Source organism: Pristis pectinata, chromosome 31 (genome assembly GCF_009764475.1).
Source record: "Pristis pectinata isolate sPriPec2 chromosome 31, sPriPec2.1.pri, whole genome shotgun sequence".
NCBI classification, from domain to species: Eukaryota; Metazoa; Chordata; class Chondrichthyes; order Rhinopristiformes; family Pristidae; genus Pristis; species Pristis pectinata.
Window position 1 is genome coordinate 17,042,944 of NC_067435.1, and position 19,317 is coordinate 17,062,260.

A 19,317-nucleotide genomic window follows, 5' to 3' on the forward strand; every position below is an offset into this window, starting at 1 on the left:
AAACAAGTACCAAGTCAGTACTCCTTCTTGTTTTTATTTAATTCATAGTTTTTTAACTTTGTCCACTTCTCAGTTTAATGTGTTGCACACTATGCAATGCATCATGTACTCTTAAATTTTCATAAGCAAATCTGCAGGAGATCTGCTCACTACACATTATTATGCAGACCTGGCTCTGCTCAAAGGCACTAAGTCTTTCAATAGTAACTGTTCTTTGCATTTGCCAGATCAAACCCCAGGCAGTTTCCTTGGTTTGTCTTGCCTCCACGTCTCCCCGCCTCTGCACCCTGTCTCTCCCACTTTGTGTATCCCACCATCTTTCTCTCCCTCTAGTTATTGTTTTCCCTTTTCTGCCTTTACTCCTCTCTTATGCGATATTTGTCTTCCAGGCTCTTTCTTTATGAGCCTCTGATGTGTCTCACACACTCCGTCTCCCTGGACTCTGTGCAAAATGCAGCGTTCTTTCCTCCCCCCTCCACCGACTTCCATTTCACGAGCAACTTCTCTCCCCTCCTCCACCCCTCTCTTTCACGGATCCCCTCTGTTTACCTCAGTTCTGCTCCCATCTCACGATTGGCTGATTGCCGCCGATTCTGCTGGCCTTTCTGTACCTTCAGCTCTGCTCATTAGCATCCTTTGCTCAACTCAGAGATCGGGGCACGTGTCAAGCAGCAATGGGTGTAGGATGAGCCTTGCGTCAACAGTATGGCTCTGACTGTAACTTATCGGGTGAGGATAGCAAACTGGATTGTTGGAGATATGCAAATTGTCTTCCAGGAACTGCCTGCGTATGAAGCGTACCTGTCTGCGGATGATGAGGGGGTGATACAGATTGAAAGCACCTACAAGGAACTTGTTCTTCATATTGTGTCAGAGGAAATTAACAAAGGTACGTTGTTTCGGCCAGAGGTCAGAACCAAGAATGTGAGCACCAAATGGGACGCGTGTTGTTTTAGTGATACAGAACACGTTAAATAAATAGTCACAGAGTTATGCAGCAGAAACAGGCCCTTTGGCCCAACTCATCCATGCAGACCAAGGTGTCTATCCGAGCTAGTCCCACCTGCCTGCGTTTGGTCCACGTCCCTCTGAACTTGTCCTATCCCTGTACCTGTCTAAATGTCTTTTAAACATTGTAGTTGTATCCACCTCCACCACTTCCTCTGGCAGCTCGATCCTTACTGTATACCCACTACCCTACGTGTGAAAAAATTTCTCCTCAGGTCCCTTTTAAATCTTTCCCCTCTCACCTTAGGCCTCTGTCCTCTAGTTTCAGACTCCCCTAACCTGTGAAAAAGATGGTGTATCCAAATATTCTCCCCACGTTCCCATCAACTCTCCCCAGATTCTACCCTTCACCTACACACTAGGGGCAATTTACAGCAGCCAATTAACCTACCAACCCACATGTCTGTGGGATGTGGAAGAAAACCGGAGCACCCAGAGGAAGCCCACACGGTCAGAGGGAGAATGTGCAGACTCCACACAGACAGCACCGGAGGTCAGGATTGAACCTGAGTCACTGGAGCTGTAAGGCAGCGGATCTACTAGATGCACCACTGGGGTGGTCTGCTGTGTCCTGTATAACTTGGCCATCAGTTATTCCCTGCCGAGGTGGGACAAAGAGGACACACCCAAGACGCCAGGAGCACCTGGGAGCTGGATGAAGAGGCAGAAGGCAAGGCCATTCCAGACCCTCCACGACAGGAGGCAGAAGGCCAGAGGACACCTTTCTGGACCTCCTGCAAGCAGCCTGTGATTCCAGAAAGGTTCAAGAACATCCAGGGCACGTGCACACTCATTCTCGGACCACTCACGCACACCATCTCCGTCCCCCTCCCCCTTATGGTTCCATTCACCCACTACACACACACACACACACACACACACACACACACACAGTTCACCCACAGGCCCCCCCCCCAGCCTATCTACTTCCAGTTCCATCTGCCATACTCCTCTCCCCTAATGGTTCCCATTCTCACCTCCTTGACATCAGATTCCAGCACAGGGTGCCGTTGTGTTCCTGCTTATCTCCCTCCAGCAGCCGTCTCCACCTTCCCCTTCCCCTCCCCCTACCTCGCTCCATCTGGTTTTTTCCCTTTTTTCCCCACTGTCCTATCTCTATCTGTCTGCCTGCATCAATCACGCACCTACCACTGTCTCCCAACTCCAGCCCTGCTTCCCTCCCCTACCTGTCACCTTACACCCCTCCTCAGTCCACCAATCACCTTGGCTTCCTGACTCACCACTCCCCTTCTCCTCTTTATCATAGAATCATAGAACAGTACAGCACAATACAGGCCCTTTGGCTCGCAATGTTGTGCCGACCTTTAAACCTCCCCCAAGACTACCTAAGCCCTTCCTCCCACATATCCCTCTATTTTAAGTTCCTCCAAATTTACACCAGACATCTCCCCTCTCCTCTCTCATTCCTGATGCAGGGTCTCGACCCGAAACGTCGACAATTCCTGTCGTCCCCCCCACACACAGACGCTGCTCAACCCCTTGAGTTCCTCCAGCAGATTGCTTGTTGCTTCAGGTTCCAGTGTCTGCAGTCTCGTGTCTCCACTCACACACACCTGCAGGGTCATTTAAGCCTCGACAGTATTTTAGGAATAGTCTGCAGTCAGCGTGACATTATGATGTTCTGCCCTCCTACACTGCCACTACAGTGCAGCTAGAAACAACTTCAAGAAAGTTGCAGCTTAAGATGGATACAGCTTTTCCCTCCTATAAACAGAAGAAGCTATCACTCTGTTCTCAGTCTCCGCCAAGCATTGCAGCAAGGGCTCTCCCAGAACCAAAGACTGAAGAGCAGCTGTGCAAGATGATCAATGTTATTGTTAATAGTCCTTTCACTGTCCTCACATTTCAGGACCAGCACCTGCTGCACCCTGACTTAGTTTCGATCTCTTCCTGACTAGTATCTTTTCCCACTTACACAACATAGAGGTGGTCAGATAGCCCACTTGCAGCTGGGTACATTAATAGATGTGTAAGATCAGAATGCTACAAAATACTCAATCAGCTTATACGGGTGTTTAATGGCCTCCTAATTCAATGGAATACTTGGGCAACAGCTCTGGAATGTCATTTTTACGCTCAACAAAGGCATACACTGGGCAGTGTCAAGGCCCACGGATACTGCAGCTATTTCACTAACAAAGGAGCTCACTTGGCATATCAGTCTGCACAATTACAGGCGGTATCGTAACTCACTGCCACACTCAGCTCGTAGTACTCCACAAACCTTCTGTAAAAGACATTGAAGATGCGCAAAGATTAGATTCAAGCTGATATTTCTAGGTTGATCCTTCTGTTATTCGTCAAACAAAAGTGTTTTTTCAATGGCAGACACTTCTCAAACAGCAAGGCTTCAGAGGGTTAAATGACCTTCAGATGTTGGCCACCTGCCAGCTTAGTTTGAAATCACCCTCACATTTCCAAAGGTATCTCAACTCACCAGCTCCTGGCTCTGCCGTTGCATTATTCCCTGAACAGATGTACACTGGATGTGTCTTCAGCAATCCTGACCTGAAAATCTTAGAGATTCACAATCATAGAGAGATACATCATGGAAAAAAGGCCCTTCGGCCCGCTGAGTCCATGCCAACCATCAACCTCCCATTTAAAATAATCCTACATTAGTCCCACTTTCTGTTGTCCTCACATTCACATCAACTCTCCCCAGATTCTACCACTTACCAGCACACCAGTGCCCAATCAGCCCACCAACCCGCACGTCTCTGGGGTGTGGGAGCACTCGGAGGAAACCATTGACGGAGAATGGTCAAACAGACAACACCCGAGGTCAGGATTGAACCGGAGCTGCTGGAGCTGTGAGGCAGCGGGTCTACCAGCAAAATATTATATCCCACGATTGCCTCACAACCGTAGCGAGAAGCTGGCTGTGTCCAGTGGTTGATATTCTTTCATAAACACTGACCTGTGGACATGTTTGAAACCATCTGTTGACTGAGTCAGAGTGATGACACTGTGCTGGAGGTAATGATCCAGGATTGGCCAACACGACTGGACTAATTTGTAGGAGCCAAGAGTTTTCAATGAAAGTTTAAACCACCTCCACTGTCCAAGATTATGAGTAAGTGGCAGGTTAAAAGTTTTCACTGCACATCACACAACTGGAATGCGAGTTCTCACAATGTAGGAACCTTTTGCTTTCTGGGTCTTGAGTTATGGATAGATAGAGTCATAGAGCAATACAGCATGGATACAGGCCCTTTGGCCCATCGAGTCCATGCCGACAACAATGCCCACCCAGCTAGTCCCAATTTCCTGCATTCGGCCCATATTCCTCGAAGCCCCGCCCCTCCATGTACCTATCCAAGTGCTTCTTAAATGATATTATTGTACCTGCCTCAACCACCCTCTGGCAGCTCTTTCCGTATACTCACCACCCTCTGGGTGAAAAAGTTGCCCCTCAGGTCTCTTTTAAATCTTTCTCCTCTCAACCTAACTCTATGCCCCCTAGTTTTGGACTCCCCTGCCCTGGGGTAAAGACTGTTACTGTCCACTTTATCTGTGCTTCTCATAATATTAAACATTTCTATAAGGCTGCCCCTCATACTCCCATGTTCCAAGGAATAAAGACCTAGCCTGGCCAACCTCTCCCTATAACTCAGCCCTCTCGTCCTGGCAACATCCTCGTAAATTTTTTCTGGGGAAAGAGAGAACGAGAAATGAAAGTTTGGAAAGTGGAACTGCAGAACATTTGAAGACTGAATGTCACAGTGAGAATCTTTCAGACTCTGAATACTTTATAAGCCCATCTATTGCCACACCACCCCCAGCTCTAATCTCTGCAGCCACTCCCTGCTCAGTGGCACACAACTACATAAATTACCCCTACCCTCAACAGCAGGCTACTGACAGAGGGTCAGTACGCCTCTCTCCCTCTCTTGGCCTCTCGCTCTCAGTGTCCATAATCCCCTCTTCCTGTCCCCCTCTAAGACAAGATAAGAAAAGATATCTTTATTAGTCACACGTACATCGAAACACAGAGTGAGATGCATCTTTTGCGTAGAGTGCTCTGGGGGCAGCCCGCAAGTGTCGCCACGCTCCCGGCGCCAACATGTCCAATGGCGCCTGGGGTGGTGGGGGAGGGAGGGAGTGAAGGGGAAAGGGCAGGCACGGTGGTATAGCGGTTAGCGTAACGCTATCACAGTGTCAGCGACCCAGGTTCAATTCCGGCCGCTGTCTGTAAGGAGTTTGTACGTTCTCCCCGTGTCTGTGTGGCTTTCCTCCGGGTGCTCCGGTTTCCTCCCACATTCCAAAGATGTACAGGTTAGGGATTTGTGAGCATGCTGTGTTGGCGCCGGGAGCGTGGCGACACTTGCGGGCTGCCCCCAGAGCACCCTACGCAAAAGATGCATCTCACTCTGTGTTTCGATGTACGTGTGACTAATAAAGAGATCTTTTCTTGTCTTGTCTTAAAGGGGGACAGGAAGAGGGGATTATGGACACTGAGACCGAGAGGCCAAGAGAGGGAGGGAGGCGTATGCGGAGCAGCAGCGACATAGAGAGGGAGAAAGAAAGCAGAGAGTAGGGAATAGGAGAGCAGCAAAAAAAAGGGCCAGTTAAGGAATGTTGTTCCCGGCAGTGACCTCCCTGTCAACTCCTTGGTAGTGTCAAAAAATAAACTTGATGGAGGAACTCAGTGGGTCAAGAAAGATCTGTGCTTCTTGGGATAGTTGACATTTCAACCAAGGGATGCTTGACATTTCGGGTGGAGACCTTCCAGCAGGACAACCCGCTGAGTTCTTCCAGTTTATTTTTTGCTCCAATTCCAGCATCTGTAGCCCCTTGTGTTTCCTTGGTAGCTTCACCTGCAGGGAGCCCTGGTGTCTGCATGCCCCCCCTTACACACATTTCCCTCCTTTCACAAATGCTATCTCTAGTAATTGGGAGAAAGTGTACAGTTTTGTGTGCGTGCGTGCCTGTGTGCGTGTGCAAGCATGCCCGCTCACATGCAGGTGTAGCTTGAAGAACTGGCCGTCGAGGTTGTGGCTGTGCGACTAAGTTCCATCAGCTGTGTGAAACTGAAGTGGAACTTCAATAACACCCACAGTTTCTGAAGCTGTACAGTGTTACACAAAGAAGTCTGACGACGCCATGTTTTACACAGCGCTGTGCAATAATCTTTAGAGTTTTTTCCGATGACACACGGGAGACATATAACATCAAATGAACAGTGCACGCAAATTTCTAGCCCTCGATATTTTATCAATTAGTAGTCTGGAAAGAACGTACAATGTTCACGTTTAAAACCACTCAGTTTTTCTTGCTCATTCTTCATTTTTCTTTCCTAGCCATGAAGGAGAACTCCACACGACCAAAGTTCAGTCTATACAATGAAAGCATGGCTTATCTGTGGGACAATGGGCCCCAGCTCTCCATTGCTGAATCTACCCATTCAACAAGTCCCACAGAATTACCAGGGCAGTCTGCAGCACTTGGGACAATCAAAGAACACAAGGATCACACTGAGAGTACACAAGCCTCGGGAAATAACATGATGGCTGATGGACTGTGATAACTATGCTTGCGTGAGGACCGGGCTATTGTCACTCGAGGTGATGGACAAAAGCGATCCGACATGTGGGACATGTGCAAATTGGAAATTAAGGTCAAAAGAAACCTGTAGCTCACTCTAATGAACCAAAGTCATTTGGAGCCATGAGGGAGATCCTGGACACACTCTCTGAGACAAATGATGTGGAGGACTCCAGTCATCCTTCAGATAACTATAACCTTGGATTATCCAACAGAGGGCAACACAGTGAGAACTGTGGGGCCATGATAGGTGGAGGCAATTGATTGCAAAATGATCTATTTCATTAGAAAGATATCATGGAAAATTAAGATTTGGATCTGTAACAATTTTTTAAATGTATGATCTTGTGTAGCTAAAGTTAAAAGTGTTCTTATTGTGGAAGACCGAAAGCTGTAATTTTGGTTTTGTAGTGGAGTTGGAATCACAGTAATCACTTGTTTATTTATGCATTCAGGACCATCGCTGCTGTGCAGAGCCCAGCTCTCTGTGTGCACACACCAGCCTGATTGCAACAAATTGTGATGACTTTCATTTAGCCTTTTATGGTGGGTTTTTGGACTCACTGTAACTTGGTAGTTTGGCTTCCTGGAATGGATATCAACATTATTGTCAATTGTTCATTAATCTATGCAAATCTTATACTATCTCTATAGCAAAAAGGAATTTGTAATTAAAATTGTGGTTTTGTGATTCCTGAGAGGCTTGTTTTGTGATCCCTGAGAGGCTTCATAACAGAAGAGCTAATTTGGTGCCTGGATGTCTTGTAGATGCTTTTCAAATAACTGAAGACCCTTTTAGCCGAAGAAATGGTATGACCTTCTTTGCCGGTACGATCCTCATTAAACCTTTTTTCTGAGCATAAATTGCAGTTTTTTTCTCCCAAAATTGACTTGATTTATAAAATATACAGTTATACATTACAGAGTACTGCATTCATTGTACCAAGCAGACCAGTATGTATGCTTACGATATTTACATTAGGTCAAAAAGGTCAATTTTTCATTCACAAATCAGTGGTCGGTTTGACAGAGGATTGCATGGAGGCCTAGCTCTTCAGTCTCCAGTGGCAGGAGGGCCGTATATAGTGGGGCCTTTCCCCACAGACCCATTGCGGTGGCTGCACTGAGCTTCAGCATGTCTTCCATCAGGTACTCCTGCACTCTAGAATGTGCCAGTTTGCAGCATGCAGTTGTGGGCAGTTCCTTGCACTGGGACACCAACAGGGTTTTGAGCAGATCAAAGTTCTTATTGAGCCACGTCAAGTCGAGTACATTGTCATGTGCACAAGTACGGTGAGGTACAGGTACAGTGAAAAACTTGCAGCAGCAACACAGCTACATTGGTTCAGACAAGTTATCTTCATTAGTCACTTATACATCGAAACACACAGTGAAATGCATCTTTTGTGAAGAGTGTTCTGGGGAACAGCTCGCAAGTGTTGCCTCGCCTCCGGCGCCAACATAGCACACCCACAACTTCCTAACCCGTACGTCTTTGGAATGTGGGAGGAAACTGGAGCACCCGGAGGAAACCCACGCAGACATGGGGAGAACATACAATCTCCTTACAGACTCCGGCTGGAATTGAACCTGGGTCGCTGGCGCTGTAAAAGCGTTAGACTAACCGCTACACTACCGTGCCTGCCCTACACACAACACGCAAAACATAAATTATACATACATTTTTCAAGTCAAGAGAAAAAAAAGACCATTCGTGCAAAAAAACCCCACAGTCAGAGACAGATCCATGGCAGTGCAAGAGGTGGTCTGTAGTGTTCTGTTGCTGCGGTCGGGTTGGGGTTGTGCAGATCGGTTCAAGAACCTGAAGGTTGTAGGAAAGTAGCTGTTCCTGAACCTTTTGATGTGGGACTTCAGGCTCCTGTACCTCCTGCCCGACGGTAGTGATGATTTATTTATTCCAATATGAAGATTCTGATGGGGAGGACCCTCCTCACCCACCAGCCATGTGAGGTTTTGGTACTTGTTCGAGAGTTCTGGCAATGAGGCATTCTGCCAAATGACTTTGACAGTCTACTCAGGGAACCATTCAATGGGATCCACCAACTCCTTCTCCTCCAGGTCCTTGACAATATTCCATGCAGACCAACGCCTGATTGACTTGTGGTCAAGGGTGATCTTCTGCACAAAATTTTCCCACGGGGACAGGTGGTATGGCAAGGTCCAGTTGAATGGAATATAACATGGCATAAGGCCAGACCCATCCTCGGTAAGACTAGGGCCAGAGAGAACTTCAGCACATAATGGCTCTAGGTCCTTGCATTCCCAGAGGCCATGCTCAGCTTGAAACAGCCACATATGAAGATGGCCATGAGGGCCCACTGGGTACATCTTCTATGGAGAACTGTGCCTTGCATCTCCGTGGACATGATCCATTTTGGCTTACCTGGTGAAGTGGAAGATGGCTCGTGTGACTACCCCAGCACAAGATCTGGGTATGGGCCACACCTGCACCATGTACGACAACACCACACACCTGATGACCAGGTTCATTCCCACAATGGAGAACGGATGCTGCTCCCACATTCCCAGTTTTGGTTTCACCCTAGCTGCATGAACCAGATTCCCAGCACTTTCAGGTAGTGTCTTTCCTGATGGATTTCCCAAAAGGCTCAATACAACACGCAAGACAGAGGAGACAGGAAAGCCTTGGCTGGTTCCAGATTTGATTGGGAAGCTTTCCACTTCCGAACCATTTCTTTGGACAGCGCTACTGATGTCTGTGTACAGCAGTGAAATCTCATTACAGATTGCACCCCCTCCCCCAACATTTTAGAGAGCATGTCCGTCGCATACCTGTGCAATCTTCTGTCGAAGGCCTTCTCCTCTTCCATACTGACCAGGCAAGTATTCACATCTGTTTTCTGCACGTGGGCAATTGTATCCATGAGTAGGACAACGCTGTCAGAGATCTTCCTGTGGAGTACAGTTCAGGTCTGGTCTGGGTTGACTTAATTCCACTGGTGATGCCTCAGACAGAATCTTGCGATCCACATTTAATAGTGGGATGATCTCCTTCTCTCTTCCTTCTGCTTGGAGATGAGGGTGATGATTCCTTTGCTTGTGACCTCTGGCATGCTGCCAACCGGAAGCACAGCGCTGAACACTTTCAGTGGGTTTGACCCATCCTGCGCCACAGAGTTTAGTTAGCTCATCCAGAGACAATGGCTGTTTCAGACTCTGCCTCTTGCTGTCATCTAAAACTTTTCTGAAATAGAGGACTGGAAGTTTAGGGAGGATGTGCTGTCTGTGGCCTTCCAATCAAACGGGCTGGCACAGGAGGATTTGTAGATCCTTAATGTGTCTGGGTGTGAGGACATTACTGAGCCTCCTCTTCCTTCAGGCTACTGATCCCAGAGGTCCCTTTGGGAAGAATGTAGAGCATGTCTCATCCTGCTATATGGTGCAGAGTCTGGATCCGAGGCAAAGACCGAGGCTCGCTGACTATTAATCTCCTTGACAACCAGTTCCATCGACTCTACCAGGAGCAGATTCTGCTTTCCCAGGACTGATGCAATTCCCTCCGACACATTCTTGCTTTCTGAACACACTTGAGGATGAAGAACCTCTTGATCTTTACCCTCCTTGTTTCCCACCAGTGCAACCTGAGTAATCCCTCTTCTGCTCCTTGGTTTTCTGGGGACAGAAGTTTCACAATGGGCTTCCACATCCCTCGGTAGACTTCTGGTCTTCCTGAGGTGACAGCCAGCAGGAGGTAGTGATCCGAGAATACCAGCTTGACATGAATGGATATAGCTCTGAGTGCTTGGGACACAGGGAGGAAATCTGTCTGCGGCAGGTGTACTGCTGAGGTGCTCCGCCTGCAGGGTTGCTGAAGACTTTTCACAGCTTGTCATCTTTTACTGCTTGCAGCAGGTTCTGCAGGTAGTGTCCCGTTTGCTGTGGGCTCTTGAAGTTGTCAGATGCCATTGTTTTTTGGAGGCAATTTTTAAAAATTTACTTACTTATTACAACATAAAGGGAAGCTAATCAGCCAATCAGCTTCTAGCAGAACAATCCCATCAGTTCAATTCTCCCTCGTCTTAATTCCCTCTACTTTATTCTTTAACATGCCCACCATCTCCCCTTTGATTCTTTCTTCTACTTACCTACACTCGGGGCATCTTACAGCGATCAGTTAACCTACATCTTTGGGATGTGGGAGGAAACCAGAACACCCGGGGGAAACCCACACGGTCACAGGGAGAACATCCAAACTCAGGACTGAACCCAGCTGGCGCTGTGAGGGAGCAGTGCTAACTCACCACCATGCTGTGCCCCACACTACCCAGTGTCCCTGTTCCTCTGCTGCCTCCCCTTCTGTTGCCTGGGGAAGAGGCTGAGGGCGGTCAACTGGGACTTGGCAGCTTGATGCAGCCGGATTTCCCTTCCTTTCTCTGGACATTCCCGTTTAGAGCCTTGGCGGGGGGAGGGGAGGGGAGGGGTTCTCCTTCCTGGAGGATGCTGCCAGCTCCTTCTCTTATGGTCCAGGATGGCTCTGTAGCAGTGGCCTGCTCCCCACACAGGTTGATGCCAGTACTCTCCTTGCCATCATTACTCTGGTGTCCCTCCCACTTGTTGGAGCCCATTGAATCCTCACCCATTCCCAAATGATGCCCCACCCAAGCCCCTTCATAACCACCCATGCACAATCTCCCCATGATGCCCACCCGCCTCTACACCCCAATGATCCTCACCCTCTCTATCCCACAATGAACCCCCCCTCCTGTTCCCCCCATCCTATCCATTCCCCAATGACCCTCTCACTCCCGACCCTCTCTGCACTCTCTCCCCCTCCCTCCACTTCTCTCTCCCCCACTCTCCTCCCTCTTTCTCCCTCTCGGTCCCTCTTCTTTTCTCCCCTTCCTCTCTCATCCCCTCCCTTCCCCTACACCTCCCTTTCACTCTCACAGCCCCACCTCTTCATTCTCTCCCCTCTCTTCCCTACCCCTCCCGCACTCTCCCCCTCCATCCCACTCCCCCTCCCATTTTCTCCCTCCCTCTTTACCCTCCCCCCTCATTAGCCACCTCTCCTCCCCCTCCCTCCCTTCTCTATCCTCCCCATTCCTCCCTCCCACATTCACACCTTATCAGACCCCCCCTCCCATTTCCCGGCCTTCCCCCACTCTCCTCCCCCTCCCCCCCCAAGAACCCTCCCTTCCATTCCCACTCCCCTCCCTTCTTCACCCTCCCTATCCTCCCAACCTTCTCCCTTCCTTCCCCAACCTCTCGCCACCCCCTTCCCTCTCCCCAATCCACCCCCTCCCCCACTCCCCTCCCTCCCTACTCTTCCGTCCCTCTCCTCCCCTCCCCCACCAGTCCCCCTACACTCACTCCCCTCCTTCCGTCACCATACCCTTCCCCCCGCCCCACTCCTCTCCATCCCCCCTCCCATCCCTACCTCCTCTCCCTGCCCCCTCCACTCAGCCCCTCCCTCCCCATTACCTCTCTCCTCCTCCCCCTTCCCTCCTTCCACCCCACCCCCTGCAACCCCTCCTCTTCTCCCCTCAAACTCAACCTCCCTCCCTACCCCCTCCCATCCCTCCCTTCCCCATACTCCCTCCCCTACCTTCTCCCCTCTACTCCCCCTCCCCCTCCTCACCCCTCCCTCCCTCTCCCCTCCCCTCCTCACCCCTCCCTCCCTCCCCCTCCTCACACCTCCCTCCCTCTCTCCCCCCTCCCTCCCCTCCACCCCTCACCCCCCCTTCCCTGCCCTCTCCACCTCCCCTCCCCTCTCTCCCACCTCCGCCTCTCTCCCACCTCCCCCTCTCTCCCACCTCCCCCTCCCCTCCTCCTCCCCCTCCCACCTCCCTCCTCTCTCCCCTTCCCCTCCCTACCCCCTCCCCTTCCCTTCCCTCCCCTCTCTCCTTCCTCCCCCTCCCCTCTCCCCTCTCCCCCTTCCCTCTCCCTCCCCCACCCTCCCCTCTCCCCCTCCCCCCCTCCCCCCTCTCCCTCCCCCCTCTCCCTCCCCTCCCTCCCCCCTCTCCCTCCCCTCTCCCCCTCTCCCCCTCCCCCCTCCCCCTCCCCCCCTCCCCCCTCCCCCCTCTCTCCCCTCTCCCTCCCCTCTCCCCCTCCCCCCCTCCCCCCTCTCCCCCTTCCCCCCTCCCCCCTCTCCCCCTTCCTTCTCCCTCCCCCCTCCGCCTTTCTTCTCCCTCTCCCCCTCCTCCCCCCTCTCCTCTCCCTCCTCCCCCCTCTCCTCTCCCCTCCCCTCCCCCTTCCCCCCTCCCCTCCCCCTTCTCCCCTCCCCTCCCCCTTCTCCCCCCTTCCCTCCCCCTTCTCCCCCTTCCCTCCCCCTTCTCCCCCTTCCCTCCCCCTTCTCCCCTCCCCCTCCCCCCTCCTTCTCCCCTCCCCCTCCCCCCTCCTTCTCCCTCTCCCCCTCCCCTCCCCCCTTCCCCAGTCTCCTCTCCCCTCCGCCTTCCCCCTCTCCTCCCCCCTTCCCCCTCTCCTCCCTCCCCCTTCCCCTCTCCTCCCCCCTTCCCCCCTCCCCTCCCTCCCCCTTCCCCCCTCCCCTCCCTCCCCCTTCCCCCCTCCCCTCCCTCCCCTCCCTCCCCCTTCCCCCTCTCCTCCCCCCTTCCCCCTCCCCTTCCCCCCTCCTCTCCCCTCCCCCTCCCCCCTTCCCCCCTCCCCTTCCCCCCTCCTCTCCCCTCCCCCTCCCCCCTTCCCCCCTTCCCCCCTCCTCTCCCCCCCCTCTCCCCTCCCCCCCTCCCCTCCCCCCCTCTCCCCTCCCCCCCTCCCCTCCCCCCCTCTCCCCTCCCCCCCTCCCCCCCTCCCCTCCCCCCCTCTCCCCTCCCCCCCTCTCCCCTCCCCCCCCCCTCCCCCCCTCCCCTCCCCCCCTCTCCCCTCCCCCCCTCCCCTCCCCCCCTCCCCCCCTCTCCCCTCCCCCCCCTCCCCCCCTCTCCCCCCCTCTCCCCTCCCCCCCCTCCCCCCCTCTCCCCTCCCCCCCTCCCCCCTCCCCCCTCCCCCCCCTCCCCCCCTCCCCCCTCCCCCCTCCCCCCTCTCCCCTCCCCTCCCCTCCCCCCCTCTCCCCTCCCCCCCCTCCCCCCCTCTCCCCTCCCCCCCCTCTCCCCCCCACTCCCCTCCCCCCCCCTCTCCCCCCCTCTCCCCTCCCCCCCCCTCTCCCCCCCTCTCCCCTCCCCCCCCCCTCTCCCCTCCCCCCCTCTCCCCTCCCCCCTCCCCCCCTCCCCCCCTCTCCCCTCCCCCCTCCCCCCCTCTCCCCTCCCCCCCCCCTCCCCCCCTCTCCCCTCCCCCCCCCCTCCCCCCCCTCTCTCCCCCCTCTCTCCCCCCTCTCCCCTCCCCTCCCCTCCCCTCCCCCCCTCTCACCCCTCTACCCCCTCTACCCCCCACCCCCCAGCTCCGCCCCGGGGTTGGGCCTGGGCCGGGGGCGGTCCGATCTGTTGTCGGGCGGCGCAGCTGCCGCGCTCCGGACTCCCGCAGTCTCGGCCCCGCCGCACCATGTCCTGGCGCCCGCTGCTGCTCGCCGCGCTCTCCGCCGTCCTGGCCCGGGCCCGGGGCTACTTCCCGGAGGAGCGCTGGTCCGAGGAGTCGCCGCTGCTGCCCCCGCGGGTCCTCATCGCCCTCATCGTCCGCAACAGCGCGCACGGTCTGCCCGCCTTCCTGGGCCGCATCGAGGGGCTCCGGTACCCCAAGGAGAGGCTCAGTCTGTGGTGAGGAGGAGGGGAGGAGTAGGGAGGGGAGGTGTAGGGAGGGAGGGAGGGAGGGGGTCGGGCAGATTGGGAGGGCATGGGGAGGATGAGGCGTGGGGGATAGTGGGGGATAGGGAGGGGTGGGGGGATAGTGGGGGATAGGGAGGGGTGGGGGGATAGTGGGGGATAGGGAGGGGTGGGGGGATAGTGGGGGATAGGGAGGGAGAGGAGTGGGGGTGATGGAAGGAGGGAGGGGGGACTGGGGAATAAGGGGAGAGGGTCGTGAGGTGGATGGGGGATAGGGTCGGGGATGGGGGTTGGTAGGTGTTGGGGGATAGGGATGGGGAATGGGGGTAGTGAGGGGGATAGGGAGGTAGGGAATGGGTGGGGGGATAGGGAGTGGGGGGGATAGGGAGTGGGGGGGATAGGGACGGGGTAGGGAGTGGAGGGGATAGGGACGGGGTAGGGAGTGGGGGGGGATAGGGACGGGGTAGGGAGTGGGGGGGGATAGGGACGGGGTAGGGAGTGGGAGGGGGTAGGGAGTGGGGGGGATTGGGAGGGGGTAGGGAGTGGGGGGGATAGGCTGGGGGATAGTGAGGTGGTGGGGGATAGGTAGGGGATAGGGATGGAGAGGGATGGGGGATAGGTCAGGGGGTAGGGAGGGATGGGGGGTTGGGGATAGGGAGGGGGTGGAGGGGCTTTGGAGGAGGAAAGTGAGGGGGTGGGGAGGAGGTAGGGAAGGAAGGAGGTTAGGTGGGAGGGGAGTAAAGGGGAGAGGGAGCGATGGTGGGGTTAAGGGGGGTGAGAGGAAGGGAAGGAGGGAGAAAAAGGAAGGGGAGAATGTGGAGAGAATTAGGAGAAGGGAGTGGGAGGGAATGCAGGGAGGGGAGGAGACCGGGGAAGGGTGCAATGAGGAGGGGGTTAAGGGTGGTCGATAAGGAAGAGAAAGGGAGAAGGTGAGGGATAGAAGTAGGGGAAAGGTGCAGGTGAAGGAGGAGGAGGAGGAGGTGGGGGACGGTGGAGCAGGAGGACAGGCAGGAGGGGGATGTCATGTTTTGAGGGGGGGAGGACTTGCAGGTGAGGGGGAAGAGAGCAATGGAGTGTGAATGATAATGTTTTGATCTCTGAAGTGAGATAATTACCACTTGCACACCTTGTAGACCTAACATTTAAATAGTTAAACTATTTTGTTGTTAAATGATTTGCTTTTTAAAGGCAAATTTATGTGTTGGTGAAGTTATGCTTAGTCCCATTTTATGTTGCTCTGTATGGGAAGGATAAAAGTTCTTCATAGAAACGTGGGCTGATTTTCTCTGAAAGTAGTGAGATTCTGGAGGGCCTTGCCAGCTGTTGCGCTGACTCTCTGCCTTCAGGAGAGGATTTGACTGATCCCTGAAGCAAAAAGCAAAACATTGCAGATGCTGAAAATCTGAAATAGAAAAAGCTGGAACTACTCAGCTGACCACACAGCGTGCGTGGAAAGAGAAACAGTTAATGTTTAACATCAGTGAGCTTTCATTCGAAACCAGTTCTGGTAGAAAACGGAGAAACTGGTTATTTGAAATCTGGTGCAGGTCTGCTAAGGTGTGTCAAAGTAGAAGGTGAGATGCTGTTTCTTGAGCTTACGTTGGTGGAAGGCAAACCCCACGTGTGGCCATTTGGGTAATGGAAATTCTCCCTGATAGAGTTCATAAATCTTTTATAGTGACTCAGAGTTTCGGGAGCCTGGTGTCAGACATGCCCATTGGAGCCAGTGAGTGTCATTAGAGCCTCTGCTGAAGATGTTGGGCAGGAAGGGAAAGTGACATGGGTTGACTTGTCCTGTCAGTGGACTAGAGGGTTTTGCAGTGACTGTGTTGGTGGGACTTTTCCAGTGCTTTGAGGTGTCAACTGTAGATAGTGCACTGAGGACAGCAGGGATCACTGTTGCCCTGTAGAATATGTGCCAGGTTTGAGGTCCTCATTTTCAGAAGCTCTTTTCCTCAGATGGCTAAAGGCTGGGAACTGAGGGCAATGGTTCTTTCCATCCTCACTGAGAGGCGGTTCCTGAGATATGGGAAGCAATCCAACTTTAATGGGTCTTGTCGTCAAGCCTTATTGTCGGAGAGTTCTGTGGTACAGTGGGAGCTGTAATAGAGGACCTTCGGATGGCAACCAGTCACCATGCATGAAAGGCTTTTCTTCACAATATCTTTGACTGTTATTTGTGTTGTCTGGTTCTAGATGTTCACCAAAGGCAACAGTATCTTTCTACCATTAAATTAGCTTAGGGTTGCTCTGTTTCTTGCCCACCACCTCTCACCTTGTTTACTGGAATTGGTTTATTATTGTCACATGTACCGCGATACAGTGAAAAACTTTGTTTTGCATGCCATCCACACAGATCATTTCAAAACATGTACATTGAGGTAGTACAAAGGAAAAACAATAACAGAATGCAGAATATAGTGTTACAGAGAAAGTGTAGTGCAGGCAGACAAATAGGTGCAAGGCCATGACAAGGTAGATTGTGAGGTCAAGAGTTCATCTTTAATGTACAAGAGATCGGTTCAATAGTCTTATAACAGCGGGATAGAAACTGTCCTTGAGTCTGGTGGTACGTGCTTTCGGGCTTTTGTATCTTCTGTTGAACGTGAGGGGGGAGAAGAGAGAATGTCTGGGGTGGGTGGGGTCTTTGATTATTTTGGCTGCTTTTCCAAGGCAGCGAGAAGTCTGTGGAGGAGAAGCTGGTTTTTACCATAAAACAGTACAGCACAATACAGGCCCTTCGACCCACCATGTTGTGCCGACCTTTAAACCACACCTAAGACTACCTAACCCCTTACTCCCACATATCCCCCTATTTTAAATTCCTCCATATGCTTATCTAACAATCTCTTGAATTTGACCAACATACCTGCCTCCACCACCACCCCAGGCAGCGCCTTCCACACCCCAACCGCCCTCTGGGTATAAAACCTCCCCCTGATATCTCCCCACCCATTACTTTTCCTTTTCTGAATATTAAACTATACGTATTCTTATGTACTAAATTAGTTCAAGATAATTATTACACTAGTTGAATTACCGAGGAATCTACATTTTTATATTTTTAAACAGAAGTGTATACACCAGGTCGTGTTCCATGTACATGCTGATGACCACAACTTGGGACTTCCTTAACCACTCACTCAGTGCTTTCAGTGTCACCAATTAGACAGCTTGTCCAGCAGCCACAGATGTGTTGTAATCTCTTCCAGTGGAACGTGGGAAAACTAAAATCATCATTTAGTGGGTCCACCCTCCTTTCTAGGCAATGTCTCATGCTGAGCCAGATTGTTCAAAGCTTTGTCACTATGGAAATCAGTACTGAGCTTTTAAGGCACAACCCTTTCACAGCAAGGGTCATCTACTTACATCATTGCCCACCGCCCTCCTACTACAGTTCAGCAGTAGAGGCAGTTTTCCAAGACTTCATGCTGCATAAAGTTACATTTGTTGAAAACTCCATTTTCCACATCCTACCTTGCATCAGGTGAATTGGGGATAGTTTGCATTCCCAGGAGCATGGATTTTAATCAGGAGAAATTTACAGTGTTTAGAGATGCTGACTCCATCCTTGATTGTCTGGGTTTTACTAAGCTAATACCGGGCAAGTGTGAGCAGCCAATCTTCTCCAAGGAGGCAGGTAGGGATTTCGTTGATGTTTACAGGACCTCAAAACTTGGCAGCTGCAGTGAGGCATAACATCCTTCTCGTGGGCCTGAAGGAGCAAGATGTTTTCTCCTGGTCTCCATCCCTGAAATCAGTGACTTACCTGATCCAGCAGCCATGACAGTCGACCAAGTTGCGAGCCTAAACAGGGTCAAAAAATTCCAACGTTCTGATGAAGCACCCCAGGTCTGAAATGTTAACTGTTTTTCTTTCCATGGATGCTGCCTGGCTTGCTGAGTTTTTCCAACATTTTCTCGTTTTACTTCAAGATTTCATTGCCATTGCCATTTCCATCCCACACGAGCTAACTAATGAACTTCAGTAAGTATCCAGGCCATTGAGTTAGCGTGATGTGAAGTCTATCTTTGTGTGGTTATCTTGCATGTAAATAGAGCAGTGAGTAATTTTATCCTGAACTTCCTGGCTTTGCACTTCTCATCTTTCAAAGTGAACAGTAGAGCACTGCGAGGAGTTTCTGGTGATTTTAAAAACAGTAATATAATTCCTTTATAAACTTCTTCAACATGTACAAGGAAGTTGTTACACTGCCAGTTTATCTTTTGTTATACGGGAAGTCCCCGGGTTATGAACGAGTTCCATTTTTGAGACTTTTTAACCTGATTTTGTCCGTAACCTGGAACAGTGTCCGCGCATGCGCACTTGGGCCGGGGATCGCGACCGCACATGGCCCCAGCTGCACATATGCACTTGGCCCGGGGTTCCCCAGCCGCATGTGCGCACTTGGCCTGGGGTTGGGCCAAAGAAGGTGTACCGCCGCCGTGGTAGGATCGGAGGCTGGGCCTGCTTACGAACCGGGGACTTCCTGTAGTTTCATATTTTCAATGAGCTTGCACAAAGATACTTTGATACTTGTATCTTCTGTCACTACTGACCTTACACTTGTCTCCAGCCTCCATGTCCAATATAGGTGGCCCCCATGTTACGTCTGATTGGGTAATGCAAATTCATACTTACAGAATTCACAGATCTCTCCCCAAAACTTTGAAATAGGGAATATAATTTGCTCTCACAGTATTCATGTGAGAAAAAGTAAATAAGTAAACATTTTTTTTCAACTCGCATTTCTTGACACATGCAGACAATGCAGATTTGCGTTACAGACAATCGCAATACAGACAGTTTTCTCGGAATGCAACTCCTCATAAGACAGGAGTTGCCTGTATATATAATTACATATATAACAGAAAAAGTAGATTCCTCAGTAAGTCAACTTGTATGATAAATATTTTGAACTAATTTAGTAGGAATAGTTTAATATTCAGAAAGTGAAAATAAAAAGAACTGATCCTGGAAGTCTGAAATGAAGCAGAAAATGTTAGGAATGCTCAGCAGATCAGGCAGCATCTGTACAGAGAGAAATAGAGTT

The 19,317-nt window shown here is 51.7% G+C and overlaps 2 protein-coding genes across 3 annotated transcripts in view; both read left to right on the forward strand.

Annotated features, from left to right (window-relative positions):
• The window catches only part of LOC127585031 (protein Niban 1-like), a 55,223-nt gene extending 47,787 nt beyond the window's left edge, over positions 1 to 7,436 (forward strand). The window contains exons 13-14 of one of the 2 annotated variants that reach the window (XM_052042155.1): positions 778 to 889; positions 6,333 to 7,436. In XM_052042155.1, the coding sequence (XP_051898115.1) occupies positions 778 to 889; positions 6,333 to 6,556 (336 nt within the window). In that variant the 3' untranslated portion in view covers positions 6,557 to 7,436. The remainder of the gene's footprint in view (positions 1 to 777; positions 890 to 6,332) is intronic. The other variant, XM_052042156.1, reaches the window with a different exon arrangement.
• Positions 7,437 to 13,977: 6,541 nt separating this feature from the next.
• Positions 13,978 to 19,317, forward strand: part of LOC127585052 (procollagen galactosyltransferase 1-like) — a 62,972-nt gene continuing 57,632 nt past the window's right edge. The window contains exon 1 of the mRNA XM_052042190.1: positions 13,978 to 14,258. Within this exon, the coding sequence (XP_051898150.1) occupies positions 14,047 to 14,258 (212 nt within the window). The 5' untranslated portion in view covers positions 13,978 to 14,046. The remainder of the gene's footprint in view (positions 14,259 to 19,317) is intronic.